Here is a 19,897-nt window from a genome sequence, read left to right as displayed (position 1 = left end):
TTCTAATGTGTATTGCACTGAACATTGTAAGTAGCATCTCTGTTAATTATATATTAAAGTTTTACTGTGCTGGACTGTGTACTGTGACATGTATATTTTATTCTTGGACTTGTTTATTGTCTATGTCCTGGTTATAATAGGTGTACATCCTCAGGTGAATTTCTTCAAGATAGTAAATAAATCCGAATAAACAGATAAACTATGCCTTTATGTGCTCATGTAGTGGCAAATGAAGATAAGAAACTGGTATTTGAAGCAGAAGTTTCTGACACACCTAATGGATGGCAGAATGTTTTCTTGAACACAGGACCTTGAAAAAAAAGTCACTACGACTGATTCACAGACTGCAAAATTTAACCAGAAAGACTGTACACAGTCACAAAATCTATTTTTTTTCCTCAGTCCCAAAGGGAGAAATGTGCCCAAAATGATGCAGTAAAACATTTGCAATTTTAATAAAGCGAAACTAGGTTTACCCAAAGTTACAGCCTGACTTGAAGCCCCTATGTTTTACATATGCTGCTGTGTGTGACGTTCTCCTTGGTGAGCCTTGAGTGTGTGTAAGGGGAGGCCAGTCAGAGCATGTCTATATTTGTCTCTGTTTCTAACTGCTGGCACACCACTATTTGAGGACAGAGACCAGCTAAAATTATCTAGCACGACTTCCAGAACCAACTTGCAACAAACAAGTAAGAAATTGTCTGCATTTGAATTTGTTTGTGCTAACAGATACAAATGTTATCCTGTGTCACCAGGACAGGAAGATAACTTTTGGTAGCTGCATTAATTCCTGCTTTCTGGTATGAGCATGGATTGCTGTAGTTGTAGCTTTTTGACTATACATCAACAGAAAAAAGATAGATAACTTACCTTTAGATGTTTGGTTTTAATAGATAAATGTTTTGATTTTATGCTAGAAAGACATTATGGTGGTATCATCCGATCATTTATTATTTTTCATGTTTACATTTTGACATGTTTTTACATTTAGTTGTGATACTCTTTTAACTTCTTGCTTTTTAATTGATGTATTCTTTTTTATCGACTGTGTTATTATGTATTTTATATACACTGACTGTATGTATCTTTTCTTTGAACTTTTGGTATAGTGGTATACAAAAAAATAAATTATTATTATTTGGATACTTAATATAAAGGCATCCAACAAAGAGTAGGTAGGTTTCATTAATTATGTCCAATAGTTTTTATATTTGCCCTGTACCTCAGCAGTACCCCTACAGGCGACCTGTGATGTGTAGACACTTTTTTTGGCCTGGCAGTTTCCTTCTGTTTTCTTGGGTTTGTTGTATCCTCCTCATACCATTCTAGTCAGCCACCATAGCGACTAGTTCTAGTAACCGTCGCTCCCTCTAAAAAAATTAGCTAACATGAATCTTATGCAGCGGTCTCTAAAGTCCCTCCTTGAGGGCCGAATCCAGTCAGGTTTTCAGGATTTCCCCAATGAGTATGCATGAGATCTATGTGCATGCATTGCTTTCAATGCATATTCTTTGGGGAACTCCTGAAAACCCGACTGAATTCGGCCCTCAAGGAGGGACTTTGGAGACCCCTGATCTTATGTCTGGCTCCTGGGAGTTGCCACCAAGTATCCTTATGAAGGGAATTTTGAAAAATAAATTAACACTCTGGAATCTCTTGTGGCACACCTGGAATCTCTTTGGAGCACACCACTGTGCCGTGGCACTCAATTTGAGAAACACTGCATTAGGGTAACTAGGCAATCACCTAAGATACCAAAATTTATGGAAGAGGAAGGTGGAAAAGGACAAGTATAGTCAGCTGGATGGAACAGGAATGGCCCATGATCATCACCAGGTGGGACAGTAGAAGTCTGTTCTGTGGCTCTTGTCTCCACCACTCGCCTCCTTCTTAAAGCTGACACTGTGAATGCATTCAAAACATGCGATTGTAGGGCCACTATTGCAGTTGTTGCTCTCATGATAGGTTACATAAGATTAGTTTTCAGGAAGTGCTTGTCCAGCATTATGAATGTGTGGGTTGTAGTAGTCACGGAGAAGGAGGAGGAAGAGTGGTTCAGAGTGCGAGGGAAGGCACAAGTAAGTGAGGGTCTGTGGAGCAGGTGTGGGCAGGCTCTAGTCTGATTTACATAGATGAACAATGCCTTTCAACTAGCCATGAACAGATACAGTGAATCCTGGCTCAGTAGCATGGAATGTTGCTACTTTTTGGGTTTTTGCCAGGTACTAGTGACCTGAACTGGCCACCGTGAAGATGGGATATTAGTCTGATCCAGTATAGACATTCTTATGTGAGCCAAGTATAGGACAATCAAGCCATTATGACATCACTGATGAGTCTTAGGCATTGGTGGAATGAGGCATTATGATATCACAATCTCAGCTCTAGAATGTTGCTACTATTTGGATTTCTACCAGGTATTTGTAACCTGAATTGGCTACCGTGAAGATGGGATACTGGGCTAGATGGACCATTGGTCTGATCCAATAAAGCTATTCTTATGTTTTTAGGTAAAAGTAAAATGAACTCAAGTAGAGTCTCTGCAATAAGTAAGTAGGAAAAAAAAAGACCAAACCAAACAGCGCTGGAATCTTTATCTATTTGTTGATTATTTTAATCTGTTGCATCTATCTGTACAAAATTTGCAGATAAATCAGATCATACAACTTTATATTTTATTTTGTTATTAAGGTGTGGAAATCTCTTTAAATGCACTATCAATCCAACATAAAAAGTAAGTACAGCAATGTCCTCTAGTTCTATGGCAACAGAACCTGAAACCACCAGCAGCAGTCCAGACAAAGTTAGTGCCAGAGATTTAGGTCACTCCAAAGATGAGATAGCATCTGGATTAATTGAAGAATGTGACTCTACTGAACCTGACGGCCTAAAGTTTTATCACATGGATCTTTATGAATCAAAAGAACGACTAGACATTTTTGCAGAAGTTAAGGTTACTGGAGATAAGGGACATGAAGTGTCAGCTGAGCAGTCTGGTGAAAAAGATCAGATAGAATGCAGTTCACAGAAAGAAATAGATGAATTGGCACGACTATATGGACTTGAAGATGACAAAGAAATAGTGGAAGATTTTCGAGTTGAACATATGCCCTTGCCTGAGGTGTCAGAAAACAAAGAATCTTCCATTCAAAAGTATAATGTGGAACATAAGAAGATAGAGCCACAGCAGAGCATGGAAAACATAGAGCGAGAATTTGGGAAGAAGATGTTTGAAGACATTGTGCAAGAACATGATGGCGTTTCTAGTAATTGCCACTTTGATGAAGAGGCTGTGAATGATGCCTCAAATGAAGAAAATCAAAGGACGGATATTGGTGGTAAATTGGAAGACAATGACCGCACTCTGTCAGAACCAACTGCGCAACAGAATGAAGAAGAAATTCCTGACATCTATTGTGTAACCTGTGGAACACCAATCAGAGCTTTTGAAAAACTATTCGGCATCCATAAGGAACATGAGGTGACCCAGCTAGCCAATGTAATTGAAGATGTGAAGGTAGGAATTGGTGAAGCTATCTTGCTTTCGTTATTAGGGTAAATGGTAAAGGCTGTTCTAAATGAATAAATAACACTTTTCTGTTTGATAGGAAGAAATTCACAACAACATGGGCAAACTGGAAGAACAGATTGCTCAGATGGAGAACTTAGTAGTTCATTTGGAGGAAATATTCATCAATGTAGAGGTAAGCCATAGTCTATAACATAGCATGACAGTGTTAGATCCTGCCTGCCCCTCTCTTTTTCTTTCTGCCCCTAGCAAGCAGCATTGCTCCTGCTACTGAATATTCATGAGAGAAATTAGCATGCAATGATGGTAGCAGTTATGCAAATTCCTCTTATACATATTCATTAGGGATACCCTGAAAACCTGGCCTGTTGGTGAACCTTGAGGACTGGTAGTGAATTCTAAGGGATTAAGTAATTCAACTTGATTTGTGGATTTATTTTAAATAAAAGTGACATCCTGATTTTACAGGAAAATTTTGCAAGACAAGAGCAGAACTTTGAGATTCGCTACAATGAAGTCATGCAGGCACTTACTCAAAGGTGTGAAGACAAATTACAAGCTCTTGGAGAAGAAAAGAAAGAAAAATTAGAAACCTTGTATGCCCAACTGGTGGCTTGTGGGAAGAAACTTGACTCTTCTAGAGAGTTGATAGAATTGATTCAGGAGCTGCGTAAAAGCAAAGAGAAAGCTGAGTTTCTAAAGGTAAGGAAATTAATAAAATATTTTAAATGTACAGTATGAATGATGCCAGGAACGTATTCAGAAAGGGTCCAGAGAAGAGCAATTAAAATGGTTAAGGGGCTGGAGGAGTTGCCGTACAGTGAGAGATTAGAGAAACTGGGCCTCTTCTCCCTTGAAAAGAGGAGACTGAGAGGGGACATGAACTAAACATTCAAGATAATGAAGGGAATAGACTTAGTAGAGACAGAGATTGTTCACCCTCTCCAAAGAAGAGAGAACGAGAGGGCACTCTCTAAAGTTAATAGGGGATAGATTCCTTACAAACGTAAGGAAGTTCTTCTTCACCCAGAGAGTGGTGGAAAACTGGAACCGGAGGCAGTTATAGGAGAAAACACCCTCCAGGGATTCAAGACAAAACTAGACAAGTTCCTGCTGAACCAAAACGTAAGCAGGTAAGGCTAGTCTCAGTTAAGGAACTGGTCTTTGACCTAAGGGCCACTGCGGGAGCAGACTGCTGGGCACGATGGACTACTGGTCTGACCCAGCAGCAGCAATTCTTATGTGACCTAGGTTCATACTGAACATTTTTATTTTCACTAAACTACAGTATGTATCATTTAGACTGCTCATTATTCCGTTTCATTCATTTGGTATCATCCTTAGATTTGATGACTTACAAAATGTGCCTGAGCCCCGAGTCACGGTCTGTTCTTCTTTCTGTCCCTAAAGTGGTTGTTGACAGCCAGTAGCACAGATTTATACCTAGAGAATACGCTCTCATATTTAATACATATGCACTGTGCCTAGGCAAACACAAAATGAGTCACCAATCTTGACTATGGATATTGGCAAAGCCAACCTTGCTACATCCAGCTGTCCTCATTCCAGCACTAAATAAAACCAAGTTTACATCTTTCATTTTTTTCCTTTGAATTCCTGGTCTTTTGCAGTCACAAGGAAAACAAATCATTCCCACAGATATTGTGAAGAGTAGGCTGACTCTTTAATATGGGATAACCACAGGGACTTCTCTACAGAACTGGCAGAGCCTATACTTCAAGGGCCAGATTCTGTACAGTGTGACCAAAGTTGTGTGCAATTGTTTAAACAAGCTGATCAGCGCTGATAATTGTCAATTAACACCTAATAATTGACACTAATTAGAAGTTACGTGCACAACTTTCTAAGCGTATTCTATAAAGTGGTGTGCATATATTCTAGTGCATGAATCTCATAAAGGGCGTGGCCAGGGGAAGAGTATTGGCAGATCATGGGTATTCTTAAAAGTTAGGCGCACTGTTTAGGAATACGCAGGGCTGGCATTAGGGGAAGGCAAACAGGACCTGGGGTTGGAAAGAAGGGAGGGAGGGAAAAATGTTAAGTCTGGGGATGGGGGTCTCCATCCTATTGTTCATCATCAATGGTGGGGGGAGAACAACAGCAGGAAAGAGGGAAAAATGTTGGACTATGAGGGGCAGAGAGAGAGGAGAGATGGACCCATGGGAGGGCAGGAGGGAAGAGTATATTGTTAATAAGATTATATTGTATGAGAATGAATGGAAGAAATGGCTTTACAATTAGTACTACACTTTTCCCTCTGTATTCATAAGAACATAAGAACTGCCATCTCCGGATCAGACTTTCGGTCCAAGTCCGGTGATCCGCACACGCGGAGGTCCAGCCAGGTGTACACCTGGCGTAATTTTAGTCACCCATATCCCTCTATGCCTCTCGTAAGGAGATGTGCATCTAGTTTGCTTTTAAATCCTAGAACGCTGGATTCCACAATAACCTCCTCTGGGAGAGCATTCCAGATGTCCACCACTCGTTGCGTGAAGCAGAACTTCCTGATATTTGTCCTGGACTTGTCCCCCCTTAGCTTCAGTCCATGTCCTCTTGTCCGTGTCACATTGGACATTCTAAATAATTTTTTTTCCTGCTTTATTTTGTCGATTCCTTTCAGTATTTTGAAAGTCTCAATCATATCCCCTCGCAGTCTCCTTTTCTCAAGGGAGAAAAATCCCAGTCTCTTAAGTCGTTTCTCGTATTCCAAGTTCACCATATTCGCAATGGATGCAGGCAGAACATTGCTGCGAATACGGGAAAAACCGCGAATAACTTTTTATGTTATTTGCGGTTTTGTGTAAACGCCATCGTTTTTAATACTGAAACTGCAAATAACTTTTAAACTGTTATTCGCGTTTTTTTAAAAAAAGCTACTATTATTACTATTTGTAACGGTGGGAGGGGGAGAAAAGCTTGCAAGGCCGAGGAGAATGATGATGTACGGAAAAAAAAGAAAACATAAATGAAGACAACAATACCGAAAGCTGGAGAGAACGTCTCTCGCTAAGTTTCTAGCTTGCTCTCTCCTGACCACCCCCTGTGTGGTGTAGTGCTGCATGCCAAAGCTCGCTCTATGCAGTTTGGCGGCTGCACGAGAAGATAAGAAATGTGTGTTTTCCTCCTTGTCACGCTGAATCATTTACAGTGCTGGGAAGCGTAAAGGCAAGGTTTGTTAGCGCAGCAAAAAACATAACTACCCCCAACCCCAAGTCTGAAAGGATGTCAGATGATGAGGAAGCGGGGGGGGGAGGGTGTGGCAGGGCCCCACCGCTTGCATCCGCTATCCACAGTGACTCACCTGGGTGTTTGCCTGTGTTGGAGTTGCTGGGAAGCAGTGATTTTGAGGGTGAAAGATTTTAAGCAGCGATTTTGTGGGAGAAAGCATTGAAACAGAAATTTTCAGAATGAATGTTGGTAAGCGCTAAACTTTTTTATCGGTACAGTAAAAGAAAATAAATTTTATTCATGATGTAATTTTGGGGGGCGGAGTCAGCATCCAAAAAATTGTGAATAAGCGAAACCGCGAGTGCACAAACCGCGAATACGGAGGGAGAAGTGTATTATTATGGGGTCTGCGGCAGAGCTTGGGCACTTCCAAACAAAAAGGCATTCCGTTGCCTCTAGTCAGACACATATGAAAGGAAAGAGGGGGTGCTGTGCTATGCAAGCTGGCACCTGGAATGATCTTTTCCTGTGCTTCTGGAGGCTAATCATTGAAAATATCTCATCTTAAGCGTCTAGAGCAGTGTTCTTCAATGTAAGGCCCAGGATCCAATGGCAGCCCCTGGAGACCTCTGGGGCAACCATCATCATTATTTTACGGATCTAATATTTGTCTCTAACTTCAGCTCTCGAATGCGTCATTTAAAAGGAAACTTTTGAAAGAACTTTTGAATTTATCTAATCGTGTTTCTGCTCTAATAAAGGATGGCAAATGGTTCCATGTTTGCGGCGTGATTACGGAGAAAATTTCTGCTCTTCTTGTATTGATGATTTTCAAAGAGGGAACGGTCAAGAAATTTTGATCAGCAGATCTTGGCGTACCTAAGGAAGCATAAGGGATGAGGAGTTTGAAAGTAATTCTATGTGGGATTGGTAACCAGTGTGCATTTTTCAGAAGGGGGGGGGGGGCAACATGATCAAATACAGCAACGGATAGAATCAGAAGTAATTTGTCTAGTAGTGAGAACAGTTCTGCTATTTGCTGCTGAAGCCTTACCGTCCTACAAATGTTTATGGGATCTTGTCTTTCCATCTTGTTGGATGAATTTGAAAAAAGGTTTTAATAATGATACTGTTAGTTAATGTTTTATTGTGTTTGTAATGTCGAAACATGTTCTAGTATTTTTAATATGTATGCATGTAATTTTGTAAACTACATAGTTTTTATGCGTTATATAAAATTTTAAATAAATAAATATCGTTCATTGTAGACTGTTAAGTGCGGAATATTGCAATGTTTTATTTGCCCATGTATGCCTGGATATTCAGTGCTGGTGCCTAGACATGGCTGGAATAAAGCCAGCGGCAGACAGCAAAACACTGACTGCCGCCCGCTGAATATTGGACCCTAATTCTTTTTCTGCTTTGGAATCAAAATTCTGGACCCCCGAGAAAGACGTTTTTAGTTAAAACACGGACCGTGTTGGGTCCCCAACTTTTAAAGTACATACGGACTGTGATGTTGTTATGAGATTTTGCATCATCTGATTGACTGAATAAACACTGGCATCTCAATCATCACCTCTGCAGTCTTTTTTTGTAGTTTGCTTTGTTAGATTCACTTCGGATTCTTTGGGTTACCCTTTTGCTCTTCAACATGCCTCCAGCACTAAAAAAGAAAATGTATTTTTTAGCTCATGGGTAGTGTGCGCTGATTCCAAAACTACTGTAGGATGAAGTAGCATAGTAATGGAGTGGGGGTTCAGGGGGATGGACTGCCTCAGGCGCCATCTTGTTAGGGGTGCAGGCACCTCTCTGCCCCCCCTACACCACACCATGCTCACTCGCTCCCTTCCCCTACCCCTGTACCTCTTTAAATCTTTGCCAGCAATAGACTTCTCCCGCCTGCTGCTTGTGTCAGGAAGTGACATCAGAGGGAAAGCCAACACCAGGGCGAGCAGCAGGCCGGAGAAGCTGCTCATGCTAGCAAAGATTTAAAGAGGTATGGGGGAAGGGAGGGTGTGAATGTGGTGTGGGGGGGGGGGCAGGGAAGGAGCAGAGGAGGACATGGGGGGCGCCTCAGCATACCCTGTGATAGTGCATTTTAACTTATGGTAAGCTCATGTTAGTGTTTACTGCAAGTTAGTAAAAGGACCTCTAAATGAACCGATATAATCACTTTATATAAAGTTCTGTACATATTTGTCAGGATACTCATTTACTGACCTGTTTTTCCTAATTCAAGCCTTTTTTTCCCTCCCTTCCACACTACAGACTGCTGTCAACACAGCTGACAGGTAATAACATTCCTGCTCAAATTTTTGCCTTATATTTCTATTTTGCCAGAAAAAAATGCTTTGAAATTTTACCTATTAAATATCTAATTATTAATTTTGAATACTTACCTTCTTTCTGATAACTATGGATATATTTTTCAGGCATAATGTCAGATTAATTAGAAGTACACCTCTGGAGAGTAATTTTATAAGGAGACATGTTCTAAGCTTTGAAAACATGTGCTTTCTTGTCTTTATAAAATACTAGTGTATGTAGCACAAACTCACATCTTCATTGCCGATATTGATATTTGCACCAGCCCAAGATCTGGTGTAAACGTCCGCAGCTAGATCTCTAAAGCATGCATGTGAACCATAATATTTTATAATCTTCACACATAATTGTGCATTTTGCCAAAGCTCTGTCTATGTGCACGTCATTGATTCTACAGTGTAGGCCACAGAAAAGTAGTCCGCCTCTGGCGATAGTAAATGAAACCAAGCTTCGTCCGTCATGAAGTACAGGGATGGGTCCAAATGTCTGTCAGCAACCCTGTACAGTAATTTACGCGTTTAGCTTTATTGGGCTCTTTCAGTTCCTGCACACATGTTATTTGGTACAGTTTGAGGCTCAGAGATTTCAGCAATCACCAACACATCGTTCGTGATATACCAACTTACTGAGAGTTTTCGAGTTGATTTTCGAGGGTTAATTGCAATCTACCTCTGAATGTCATGGCTGACTTTGGGCATCCAGATTGATGGAGGCCTTGATTTCCTCATGTTTGTAACAGAGCCAGTTTGACGCCATTTCTGAACCAGACTGAATACAACGTGTAGTTGGTAATTTTGTTCCTGGGTACTTGTTGACAAAGGCCTCTTGCATTTCCTTAATTGATCCGCTACTATTTACACAAGTTCTTGATGCCCAAAACTAAAATAGGCGTTTCCTTATAAAATATAAGTCCTCCTGGAGTGCAATCATATTCCAGTTCTTATGTCGGAACCACAGAAAATAACCCAGATACAGTAGTTGCAAACTGAGTTTCCTGATATGAGATTTAGGCACCCAGCCCTGGATTTGTATGTTGCTGATATCGGCGGCCACCTAAAAAACAACAGCTGATCGTGTGTCAATCACGCGACAGCGCCATATAGAGAATTGCGCCTCTGGGAAAGATAGGCACCAGAAATGTAGGCCAGGGTTTTTAAGGCCTACATTTCCGGCACCTATCTTTGCTGTGAATCACACTTATGTAGGCGATTTACGGCGTCCAATACCACTTCCGGTGTTAGCCACACCCATAGTGGTGTTAGGTATTAGTAGGTGCCTCTGGAGGCGCAATTCTGTCACCTTTTGTTTAAACACTGATAGGTGCTTTAAATTTAATGTTAATTACCGTTTCAAATGGCATTTCCCAATTAACTTAGGCACTGGTGTGAAACTGGCTGGCCCGGAACGTCCTCTCCGACATTAGAATTGACGTCAGGCAGCGAGAGTTGGTTGGCCCGCGGGGAAGAGAAGCAGGGCAAACTCGGCGCTGGCCTGTTTTCGATGGCCAGTGGCAGCCTTTCCATGGCGGCGGTGGCAGCAGCATGTTTCCCAATGGCGGTGGCATGGGGGAGGGCAGGGAGAAAGAAAGGGGTGTCACATATGCTAGGTACGCCACTGCATTTACTATGCTACTATGTTACCAGTCCCACCCGATTCTCTTTTATTAGGAGGAGATAAAAATTGTTAAGTTAGTCAATTCTGCAAAACTTCCATATAAGAAAGAGAGTTATTTCTTAATTCTGACACTTCTAAGCAAATAATTTATTGGCAACTATTAGTGTTACAACCAAGTTTTCTAATTGCAGGGCAGAAGAATTCTTTCAAACAGATACAGAACTTGAACTCTCTATAAATCAGAAGTATGAAAACAAAATGATAGATTTTTCTGATGTTCAACAGCTGATGGACTCTATAAACATTGTTCCAGGTATTCTTTCTTAATCTTTCCCTCACATAAGCATACAGATCTCGTGACTTATTTCTGTGAGTATTGTAACTTTGCTGCCTAATATAGTGTCGTTGGGTACTCGTTACTTAGGAAACTGCCAAAGGAATGCAGATTAGAGACATCAGATCCAGTCATTTTTTGCCTACATTTTTATAGCTTCTCTTTTAATCTTTACATCGAGATTATAAGTAAACACTTAAACTAAAACAGAATAAGAATAATATAACAATGTCCTTATTATATGCACTCTGCATCTTAAACATCTATTGTTTAAGTAGCATAAGAACATAAGAATTGACGCTGCTGGGTCAGACCAGTGGTCCATCGTGCCCAGCAGTCCGTTCCCACGGTGGCCCCTAGGTCAAAGACCAACACCCTAACCGAGACCAGCTCTAGCTGCTTACGTTCCGGTTCTGCAGGAACTCGTCTAACTTTGTTTTGATTCCCTGGAGGGTATTTTCCCCTATGGCAGCCTCCGGAAGAGCTTTCCAGTTTTCCACCACTCTCTGGGTGAAAAAGAACTTCCTTATGTTTGTATGGAATCTATCCCCTTTTAACTTTAGAGAGTGCCCTCTCAGTCTCCCTACCTCGGAGAGGGTGAACAACCTGTCTTTATCTACTAAGTCTATTCCCTTCATTATCTTGAAGTTTTCAATCATGTCCCCTCTCAGTCTCCTCTTTTCAAGGGAGAAGAGGCCCAGTTTCTCTAATCTCTCACTGTACGACAACTCCTCCAGCCCCTTAACCATTTTAGTCGCTCTTCTCTGGACCCTTAGGGCCTGGCTCATTAAGAAAAGCACTCAGACACACAAAGTACATTATGGAGCTCATAATCGAAAAGAAAATGTCTAAAAACTTGCCTAAAACGGCACTTGGATGATCAACAAGACAGGTCGTAGAAGTACTGATAATTGAAATGGGTTTTAGATGTATCTAAAAGCAGCTTAGGCCTTTTGACTGGCGCTGTGCACCCAGAGTGAAAAGGGGCATTTTTTGAGGCATGGTTAGGGCAGGAGGTAGCAGGATATGGGCCAACCTAGACTTAGTCATCTGCCAGTGATAATCGAAAGTTTAACAGGTTGCTTGGATGGAACTTATATATTTTGACTTAGACCAAGTCAAAACAAGTATAAGTTCCTGATCGGGCTGCTGAGCTGGTCGCGGTTGCCACGATCAGCTCAGTGGCCCAGGCAACTCGTCCCTCCACCTCCGTAACGATCGTAGCAGAAGGGATGCCCAGACCCTCCTGCCTGAACCACGGCAATCCCCCCCAAAAACGTTTGCCGACAGGAGGGATCCCAGTCCCTCCTGCCCAAACCGCCACAAACCCCCTGAAAGTTTGCCGGCAGGAGGGATGCCCAGTCCCTCCTGCCTGTCCCTCCACCCTGTAACGATCGTGATAGGAGGGATGCTGCAAACCCCCCACAAGCATTGTTGGCAAGAGGGATGCCTAGTCCCTCCTGCCTGAACTCGCCTCGACTCCCCGCAATCTTCACTGGCAGGAGGCATGTCTAGTCCCCTCCTGCCCGAACCCGCCGTGACTCCCTACAACCTTCACTGGAAGGAGGGAAGGCCCAGTTCCTCCTGCCGGATACCCCCAAAACCCTCCCCCCCCCTGCAAGCTTTGCCAGCAGGAGAGATGCCCAATCTCTCCTGACACCCCCCCTGAACGTTTGCTGGTGGGATACCCAGTCCTTTCTTCCAACATCCCTCACTCCCCCAAAAGGTAGCATACAAAGCAAAAAATTATGACCCAGATTCACTAAAAGATAGCGATTCAACTGCTGTTGGCCAATTCCTGGCCGATTTTAAAACAGCGATTGATTCACTATCTTGTTTCAGTGCAAATGATTTGCACGGAGATGCAAATCATTTGCATGCACACTCTGACTCAAAATCGATTGAGTCAGAGCAGAGCTCGGACAGTAGTGACAAGAGAAGCAGCCTCCTGCCACTGCTGTCAGGGCTTCTGCCAGCTTTTAAAATTTTTTTTTTTTAATCGGGCAGATATTTTGCATGTTTTACACATGCAAAATATCAGCCCGATTAAAAATTTTTTTTTTTTTTATAAATCTTTATTCATTTTCAAATATTATATCAAGTGTATAATAATCAATCAGAAAAATTTTAACCAATCACTTGACAATCTTACCTATGAATATATAAATTAAAATATATAAATTAAAATTTTTTTTTAAAGCCTCCCCACCCTCTTCTCACAAGTGCCTCTTTCCCTTCTCTCCCCGAACCCCCCCAAAAAATGTCGTTCCCCCCCCGGCTGATGCCCGACACACTTCAAAATTATGGCAGGAGGGTTCCCACTCATTTCTGCCATCATTCCCACTCCCAACTTCCCTCCCCCCAAAACAAACAGCAGGAGGGATGCTGACTCCCTCCTACCACCCACCTGATGCACCCTCCCCAATCCCAATCCCCTCCCCGTACCTAATGGAGGAGGAGTGCTCAATCCCTTCTGCTCCAATACCTCCTGTGATGCTTCTGAAGCCTTAGGCCCCGCCCCGGTGCATCATGTGATGCATGGAGAGGGACCTAAGGCCCTGATTGGCTCAGGCACCTTGGGCTCCTCCCATAGTAGGGGCCTGAGGCACCTGATCCAATCATGAACTTAATTAGTGAGTACCTAAGGCCAATCAGGGACTTCCTTAGGTACTCACTAAGGAAGTCCCTGATTGTCTCATGCATCTTAGGCCCCTCCCAAGGGAGGAGCCTGAGGCGCCTGAGCCAATCATGGCCTTAGGCCCCTCCCCCTGCATCACATGATGCTCTGGGGCGGGGCCTAAGGCTTCAGAAGCGTCGTGGGAGGCATTGGAACAGGAGGGATTGAGTACCCCTCCTGCTCCATTACAGGTACAGGTGGGGGTGCGGAGGGGACTGGGAACGGGGAGGGGGCTGGGTCTGAGCACCTCTCCTGCTGTTACAGCTACACGAGGAGTCGGGAGACATTGGAGCAGGACGGACTGAGCACACCTCCTACTCCGTTACAGGTTGGGGCGGCAGAGAGCAGGACAGTCGACAAGGACGTGAGCGACTGGTCCTCAGCAGTCGCTTCTTTTTTGTTCGGCCAGCCCAGTTGGTGTTCCTGAATTTGTTTAGTGAATCGCAGCCTTTACATGTGTGGATCGGATCGGGAGGAAGGTTAGTGAATCGGGTTGGGGGTCAGAAACTGGTTGGGACATGACGGACTATTAGCAACCCAAGCAGCAAGGCTAGATCACCACCTCTCCAATCTGATGACAACGCCCAACTACAAAACCTTCAGGAAAGAAATGAAAACTATGCTAGTCAAGAAATTTGTCAATTGATCTAACTAAACTTTCCTGACTTCCCAGATCCTAATGCATTTTCCAACTATCAACCTTGTAATCAATGCCTAGAACTGAAAAGTATTGGCGGGATAGAAGACATCAATGTAATGTGCCTGGCTCTTTAAACTGGAATCTGCTTAGAACTTTAAAGGTGGTAGCAGAATCAGTGGCGTAGTAAGAGTGAGAGGCACCCGGGGCAGTGGTGCCTCTCCCCCTGCCCTCATCTCCGCTCCACCCTGCCCCCCTTCCCCCATACCTCTAGTTCACCACCATGAGCAACAAGAACTTCAACATGCTCCTCACAACCCCGTTGGCTCTCCCTATGATGTCACTTCCTATGTGCAGCACCCAGAAGTAATGTCGTGGTCACAAGGAGCACGTTGAAGTTGTTGCTCGCAGCAGTGAACTCGAGGTATGGGAGAAGGGAAGAGGGCCTGTGTGCATGGCGAAGAGGGAGGGGCAGAGAGGAGGAGGGTGCTGGCACCCCCACCAACATGGTTCCCAGGGCCGACGGCCCCCCCCCCCCAATACTATGCCACTGAGTGGAATATAAGAGATGTTATGTAATGTGGTTAATAGTGATTCTCAGTCCTGAACCTCCAACACAAAAATGGGTGACTGAATTAATTAGCCAGAGAAGGTTGGGAAGAGGATGATCGGAGATAATCTGGATGGCTAGAACAGGCATTAAAATGAGTAATGCTATATATTAAGAAAATTGTATTTTTTAATGTGAGACATTCCTGTTTATTTCAGCTCCTTCTGCTCCAGTCGTAAACCCCCAAAGTCCCAACTCAGCCACAGGTACTTCAGTGAGAGTCTGCTGGAGCCCCTTTTCTGAAGACACAGTCGAACGCTACCAGCTGTACTACAAACCAGTGAGCGATGATGCTCCCACTGAAAAGCAAACTGGTAGGGAGGTATCAGATCAGATTCAAACAAGTTTTGTAGGGAAGGGCACATCCGCAAGCCCTAAGCTGAGTTTTGTTTCTCCCTCCCTTTAAAAAAATAAATAAATAAAATCAAGAAGGGCAGCAGCAAGCACCTTTTAATTGCTCTGCTCAGTATCCATGGAAGGACATTTGCTTGCTTTTTTGGGGGGGTGGGATGAGGTAGTTTCTTCCAGCTGAATTGGAACCAGCCATCATTAGATGATGAATCTTGATTCACAACTATTCATTTGACAAAATATCCAGGAGTATTTCCCTCTTTTTATATGCTTCTCTTCCCTTTCCCTCTACATCTTTGCAGTGACAATCCTTGACCTCCTGGGGGGGGCACAAACTGCAGCTCCTTCTGGAGCACAGTTAATGCGTTGCCTACCTTTAGTCACTACACAATTGACTGGGACTCCCTCCTCCAGAGCTTCCATTGGATCATCCCCAAACAAGGCTGGTCCAAGAAGCAGAAGCCCTGACCCTGGAACAGACTCCAGATCCTCTGCATGGCAGTGCACAACACATGCTCCTCAGCCAGCCTTTGTTCAAAACTCTGCTAAAATGAAAAGTGGAATATTCTGACCAAAGGCTGACTTCCCTTCATTGTTGAAACCCATTCAAAGTGGGGAAAACTGCAGAAGAAGGGAACAACAAAAAGCCCTGGCAAACCGTTTGGCGGCAGTTGCAAACCATGTGCAAAATCCTCAGCGCTCTCTGCTTTGTAATTGTCTTTAGTAATTGTTCACAGTAATGTCTTAGGGCTCTGACACGGAATCAATGTAGCCGCTTGCTCCACGCTCTTATGCGGGAGTGAAAAACACTCGACATTTCCCAGTGTTCATAAAGGGCTTTATACACACTCTGAGTGATTCAGCCATCTCCAGCACATAAAGCCTTTGTGTGTGGATGAGAAACAGTCTGAGCATTTGAATTCAGTACAAAGCATTTGGCTGGGTTCTCTGTTCGCTGCTGCCCCATGTTATTGCTTTATGGGCTCTGCACTGTGCTGGCAGATTTAGAAACTAATTATTCACTGTGATAAAGTTCTCAGTGCATTGAACATCTTTTTCTTTTTTAAATTGTGTGGCACTGGTATCTTTTCATTTAATTAAAATATTGATATATGTGATGCTTCCACCTTGCTTAATAACATATTAACCTTATTTATTTATTGGGATTTATTAACCACCTTTATGAAGAGATTCAATGGATCTTTCTATTAAGAACACGCCTTTTCACATAAGAACATAAGCAGTTCCTCTGCTGGGTCAGACCAGGGGTCCATCATGCCCAGCAGTCCGCTCATGCGGCGGCCCAACAGGTCCAAGACCTGTGCAGTAATCCTCTATCCCTTTTTCCAACAGAAAATTGTCCAATCCCTTTTTGAATCCCAATACTGTACTCTGTCCACGCCCTCTGGAAGCGCATTCCAGGTGTCCACCACACGTTGGGTGAAGAAAAACTTCCTAGCATTTGTTTTGAAGCTGTCCCCTTTCAACTTTTCTGAATGCCCTCTCGTCCTTGAGTTTTTCGAAAATTTGAAAAATCTGTCCCTCTCCACTTTCTCTATGCCCTTCATGATCTTGTAGGTCTCTATCATATCCCCTCTAAGTCTCCTCTTTTCCAGGGAAAAGAGCCCGAGTTCCTCTAATCTCTCAGTGTATGAAAGATTTTCCATACCTTTATCAGACATGTCGCTCTCCTTTGCACCCTCTCGAGTATTGCCATATCCTTCTTAAGGTACAGCGACCAATACTGTACGCAGTACTCCAGATGCGGATGCACCATTGCCCGATTCAACGGCAGTATAACTTCTTTCGTTCTGGTTATAATACCCTTCTTGAATATACCTAGCATTCTATTTGCTTTCTTAGCGGCCGCTGCGCACTGTGCTGCCGACTTCATTGATCTGTCCACCATTACCCCCAAGTCCCTTTCTTGGGTACTCTCATTCAATAACATCCCTCCTATCGTAAAGCTGTACCTTGGGTTTCTGCTTCCTACATGTAATACTTTACATTTCTCCACTTTGAACTTCATCTGCCATCTCGTTGCCCATTCCTCTAGTTTGTTCAAGTCCCTTTGCAATTCTTCATAGTCCTCTTTAGTCCGAGCACCACTAGTTTGGTGTCATCTGCAAATTTAATTATTTCGCACTTCGTCCCTGTTTCTAGGTCATTTATAAATATATTAAATAGCAGCAGTCCGAGCACTGACCCCTGCGGAACACCACTCATGACCTTCCTCCAGTCCGACCTTCACACCTACCCTCTGTTTCCTACCTGCCAACCAATTTTTGATCCATCTGTGTATGTCTCCTTCCACCCCATGGTTCTTCAGTTTCCGAAGTAGGCGTTCATGGGGTACCTTGTCAAAGGCTTTTTGGAAATCTAGATATACGATGTCTATGGGGTCTCCTTTGTCCATCCATTTAATTCCTTCGAAGAATTGCAATAAGTTCGTTAGGCATGATCTCCCTTTGCAGAATCCATGTTGGCTGGTTATCAGAAGTTTATTTCTTTCAAAATGCTCATCAATGTTGTCTTTTATTAGTGCTTCCGCCATCTTCCCCGGAACTGAGGTCAGACTCACCGGTCTGTAGTTTCCCGGGTCACCTCTTGATCCCTTTTTAAAGATGGGTGTAACATTGGCTATCTTCCAATCTTCCGGGATCATGCCTGTTTTCAGGGATAGATTGCAAATTTGCTGCAGTATTTCTGCAATTTCCTCCTTTAGTTCCTTCAGAACCCTTGGGTGAATTCCATCCGGACCCGGGGATTTATCAGTTTTTAATTTTTCTATTTGCCTGCGTACTACTTCGAGGCTTACTTCCATGGATGTTAATTTTTCTGTTTGGTCTCCTTTGAAGATTTGGCCAGGTTCCGGTATGTTGGATGTGTCCACTTTTGTAAATACAGATGAAAAGAACACCTCATCTAAAAACTGACCTTGTCTTTCTGAAGTTTCCCTTAATGTTCGACACCCCCCCTTATTCATTTATTCAGTTTTCCATACTGTTCTCCCAGGGTAGCTCAGAACAGTTTACATGAATTTATTCAGGTACTTAAGCATTTTTTCCTGTCGTGGTGGGCTCACAATCTAGCTAGTGTACCTGGGGCAATGGGGGATCAGGCGACCTGCCCAGTGAATCTGTTTTTAGAAGCTGTTACTGTGGCCCATGAATGCTGTATATTCAAATTTCCTCTTGGCATATGCAGTGAACTCAGCTGACATATTCTAATCTGCTTCTCTCATAGATTTCCTTTCATGCCGTGCTCATGGTAAACTAATCTTTTTTTAAAATCAGGTGTATTACATAAGTAACATCCAAGAAATCAGGTAATCTATACAGTGGCGTAGTGAGCGTGAGAGGCACCTGGGACAATGGCGCCCCTTCCCTACTCTTTTAACTTCCCCAGAGCAAGCAGTATCACCAACTCACTGCCCGCGTCAGCATTGGCTCACCTTCTGACATCACTTCCTAGACGCAGGACCCGGAAGTGACATCAGAGGGAGAGGCAACACTGGTGTGCGCAGCAGGTTGGAGTTGCTATTCGTGCCAACAAAGAGATAGAGGTACGGTGGGGGGGAGGGGTTAATGAAAGCGCGCAGAGGGGGGAGGAGTGGGAAGGAGCGGGGGGTGGAGAGCAGGAGAGGTGCCAGTGCCCTCACCAAGACGGCGACCGGGGTGGGCCGCCTCCCACCCTACTACACCACTGAATCTATACAGTATATAAAGCAGCGTTTAATTTTTGAGGGTAATGGCCTGGAACACAGCTCCTCCACTCCTTTTCAGGCACTAGAGAAGCAGGAGTGATATGTTCTAGCCCCTCCCTTATTGGTAGTCTACACAGGGAAGAAGCGGTGAGGGGGTGAAGAGAACTGGAGATATTTCATCACCCCTTTGCTTTTTGCTCCTGACCTGGCTTGCCTCTCTCCTTCCCCAATTCCACAGTTCCCCCTTCCTTTTTATCTACAAATTAAGCACTGATGTAAAGTTTTTGTATAAACACAATATTTTGTCTTTCTAATTTCAGAATTTATGATGAAAGTAAAGGAAAGCTACTGTACAGTGTATAACTTGGTACCAAACACTCAATATGAGTTCTGGGTGACTGCTTTGAACACAACAGGCATCAGTCCAGCAAGTGAGCGAGCAGTGTATGTGACAGGTAAAAAAAAAACTAAGAAAAATGTAGAAAAGGCAATTATTTGTCAATGTCTTTATGTGCTAATGCTATTTGCTGCTAATGTTTTTATGGGATTTTGTCTTTCCATCTTGTAGGATGAATTTAAAAGAAGGTTTTAATAATGATATTGTTAGATAATGTTTTATTGTGTTTGTCTTGTTGAAACATGTTTAGCATTTTTAAATATGTCTGCATGTAATTTTGTAAACTTCTTAGTTTATATGTGGTATATAAATTTTTAAATAAATAATAAATAAACATTTGGTACAAGACATCTATAATAAATTAATAGGAACACTGAATTAACCCCCTCCTCCCTCCCCACCCCCTTTTTACAAAACCGTAGCATGGTTTTTTGTGCCGGCTGCGGTGGTAACAGCTCCGACACTCATAGAATTTCTGACTGGCGATAAAAAAGCCTAACACGGCTTCATAAAAGGGGGGGT

General features: G+C 43.1%; 1 protein-coding gene across 3 annotated transcripts in view; it reads left to right on the top strand.

Moving 5' to 3' along the window:
• Window positions 1-610: 610 nt before the first annotated feature.
• The window catches only part of FSD2 (fibronectin type III and SPRY domain containing 2), a 60,429-nt gene continuing 41,142 nt past the window's right edge, over window positions 611-19,897 (top strand). Inside the window, exons 1-9 of one of the 3 annotated variants that reach the window (XM_033920338.1) lie at window positions 630-689; window positions 2,511-2,549; window positions 2,692-3,517; window positions 3,609-3,704; window positions 3,998-4,231; window positions 8,993-9,015; window positions 10,855-10,976; window positions 15,080-15,235; window positions 19,299-19,433. In XM_033920338.1, coding sequence (XP_033776229.1) covers window positions 2,747-3,517; window positions 3,609-3,704; window positions 3,998-4,231; window positions 8,993-9,015; window positions 10,855-10,976; window positions 15,080-15,235; window positions 19,299-19,433 — 1,537 coding nt within the window. In that variant the 5' untranslated portion in view covers window positions 630-689; window positions 2,511-2,549; window positions 2,692-2,746. Of the gene's footprint in view, window positions 690-2,510; window positions 2,550-2,691; window positions 3,518-3,608; window positions 3,705-3,997; window positions 4,232-8,992; window positions 9,016-10,854; window positions 10,977-15,079; window positions 15,236-19,298; window positions 19,434-19,897 lie in introns of all 3 variants that reach the window. The other 2 variants (XM_033920339.1, XM_033920340.1) reach the window with 2 other exon arrangements.

This window comes from Geotrypetes seraphini, chromosome 14 (assembly GCF_902459505.1).
Source record: "Geotrypetes seraphini chromosome 14, aGeoSer1.1, whole genome shotgun sequence".
NCBI classification, from domain to species: Eukaryota; Metazoa; Chordata; class Amphibia; order Gymnophiona; family Dermophiidae; genus Geotrypetes; species Geotrypetes seraphini.
Note: the sequence above shows the minus strand (reverse complement) of the source record. Positions and strands in the feature narration are given on the sequence as shown.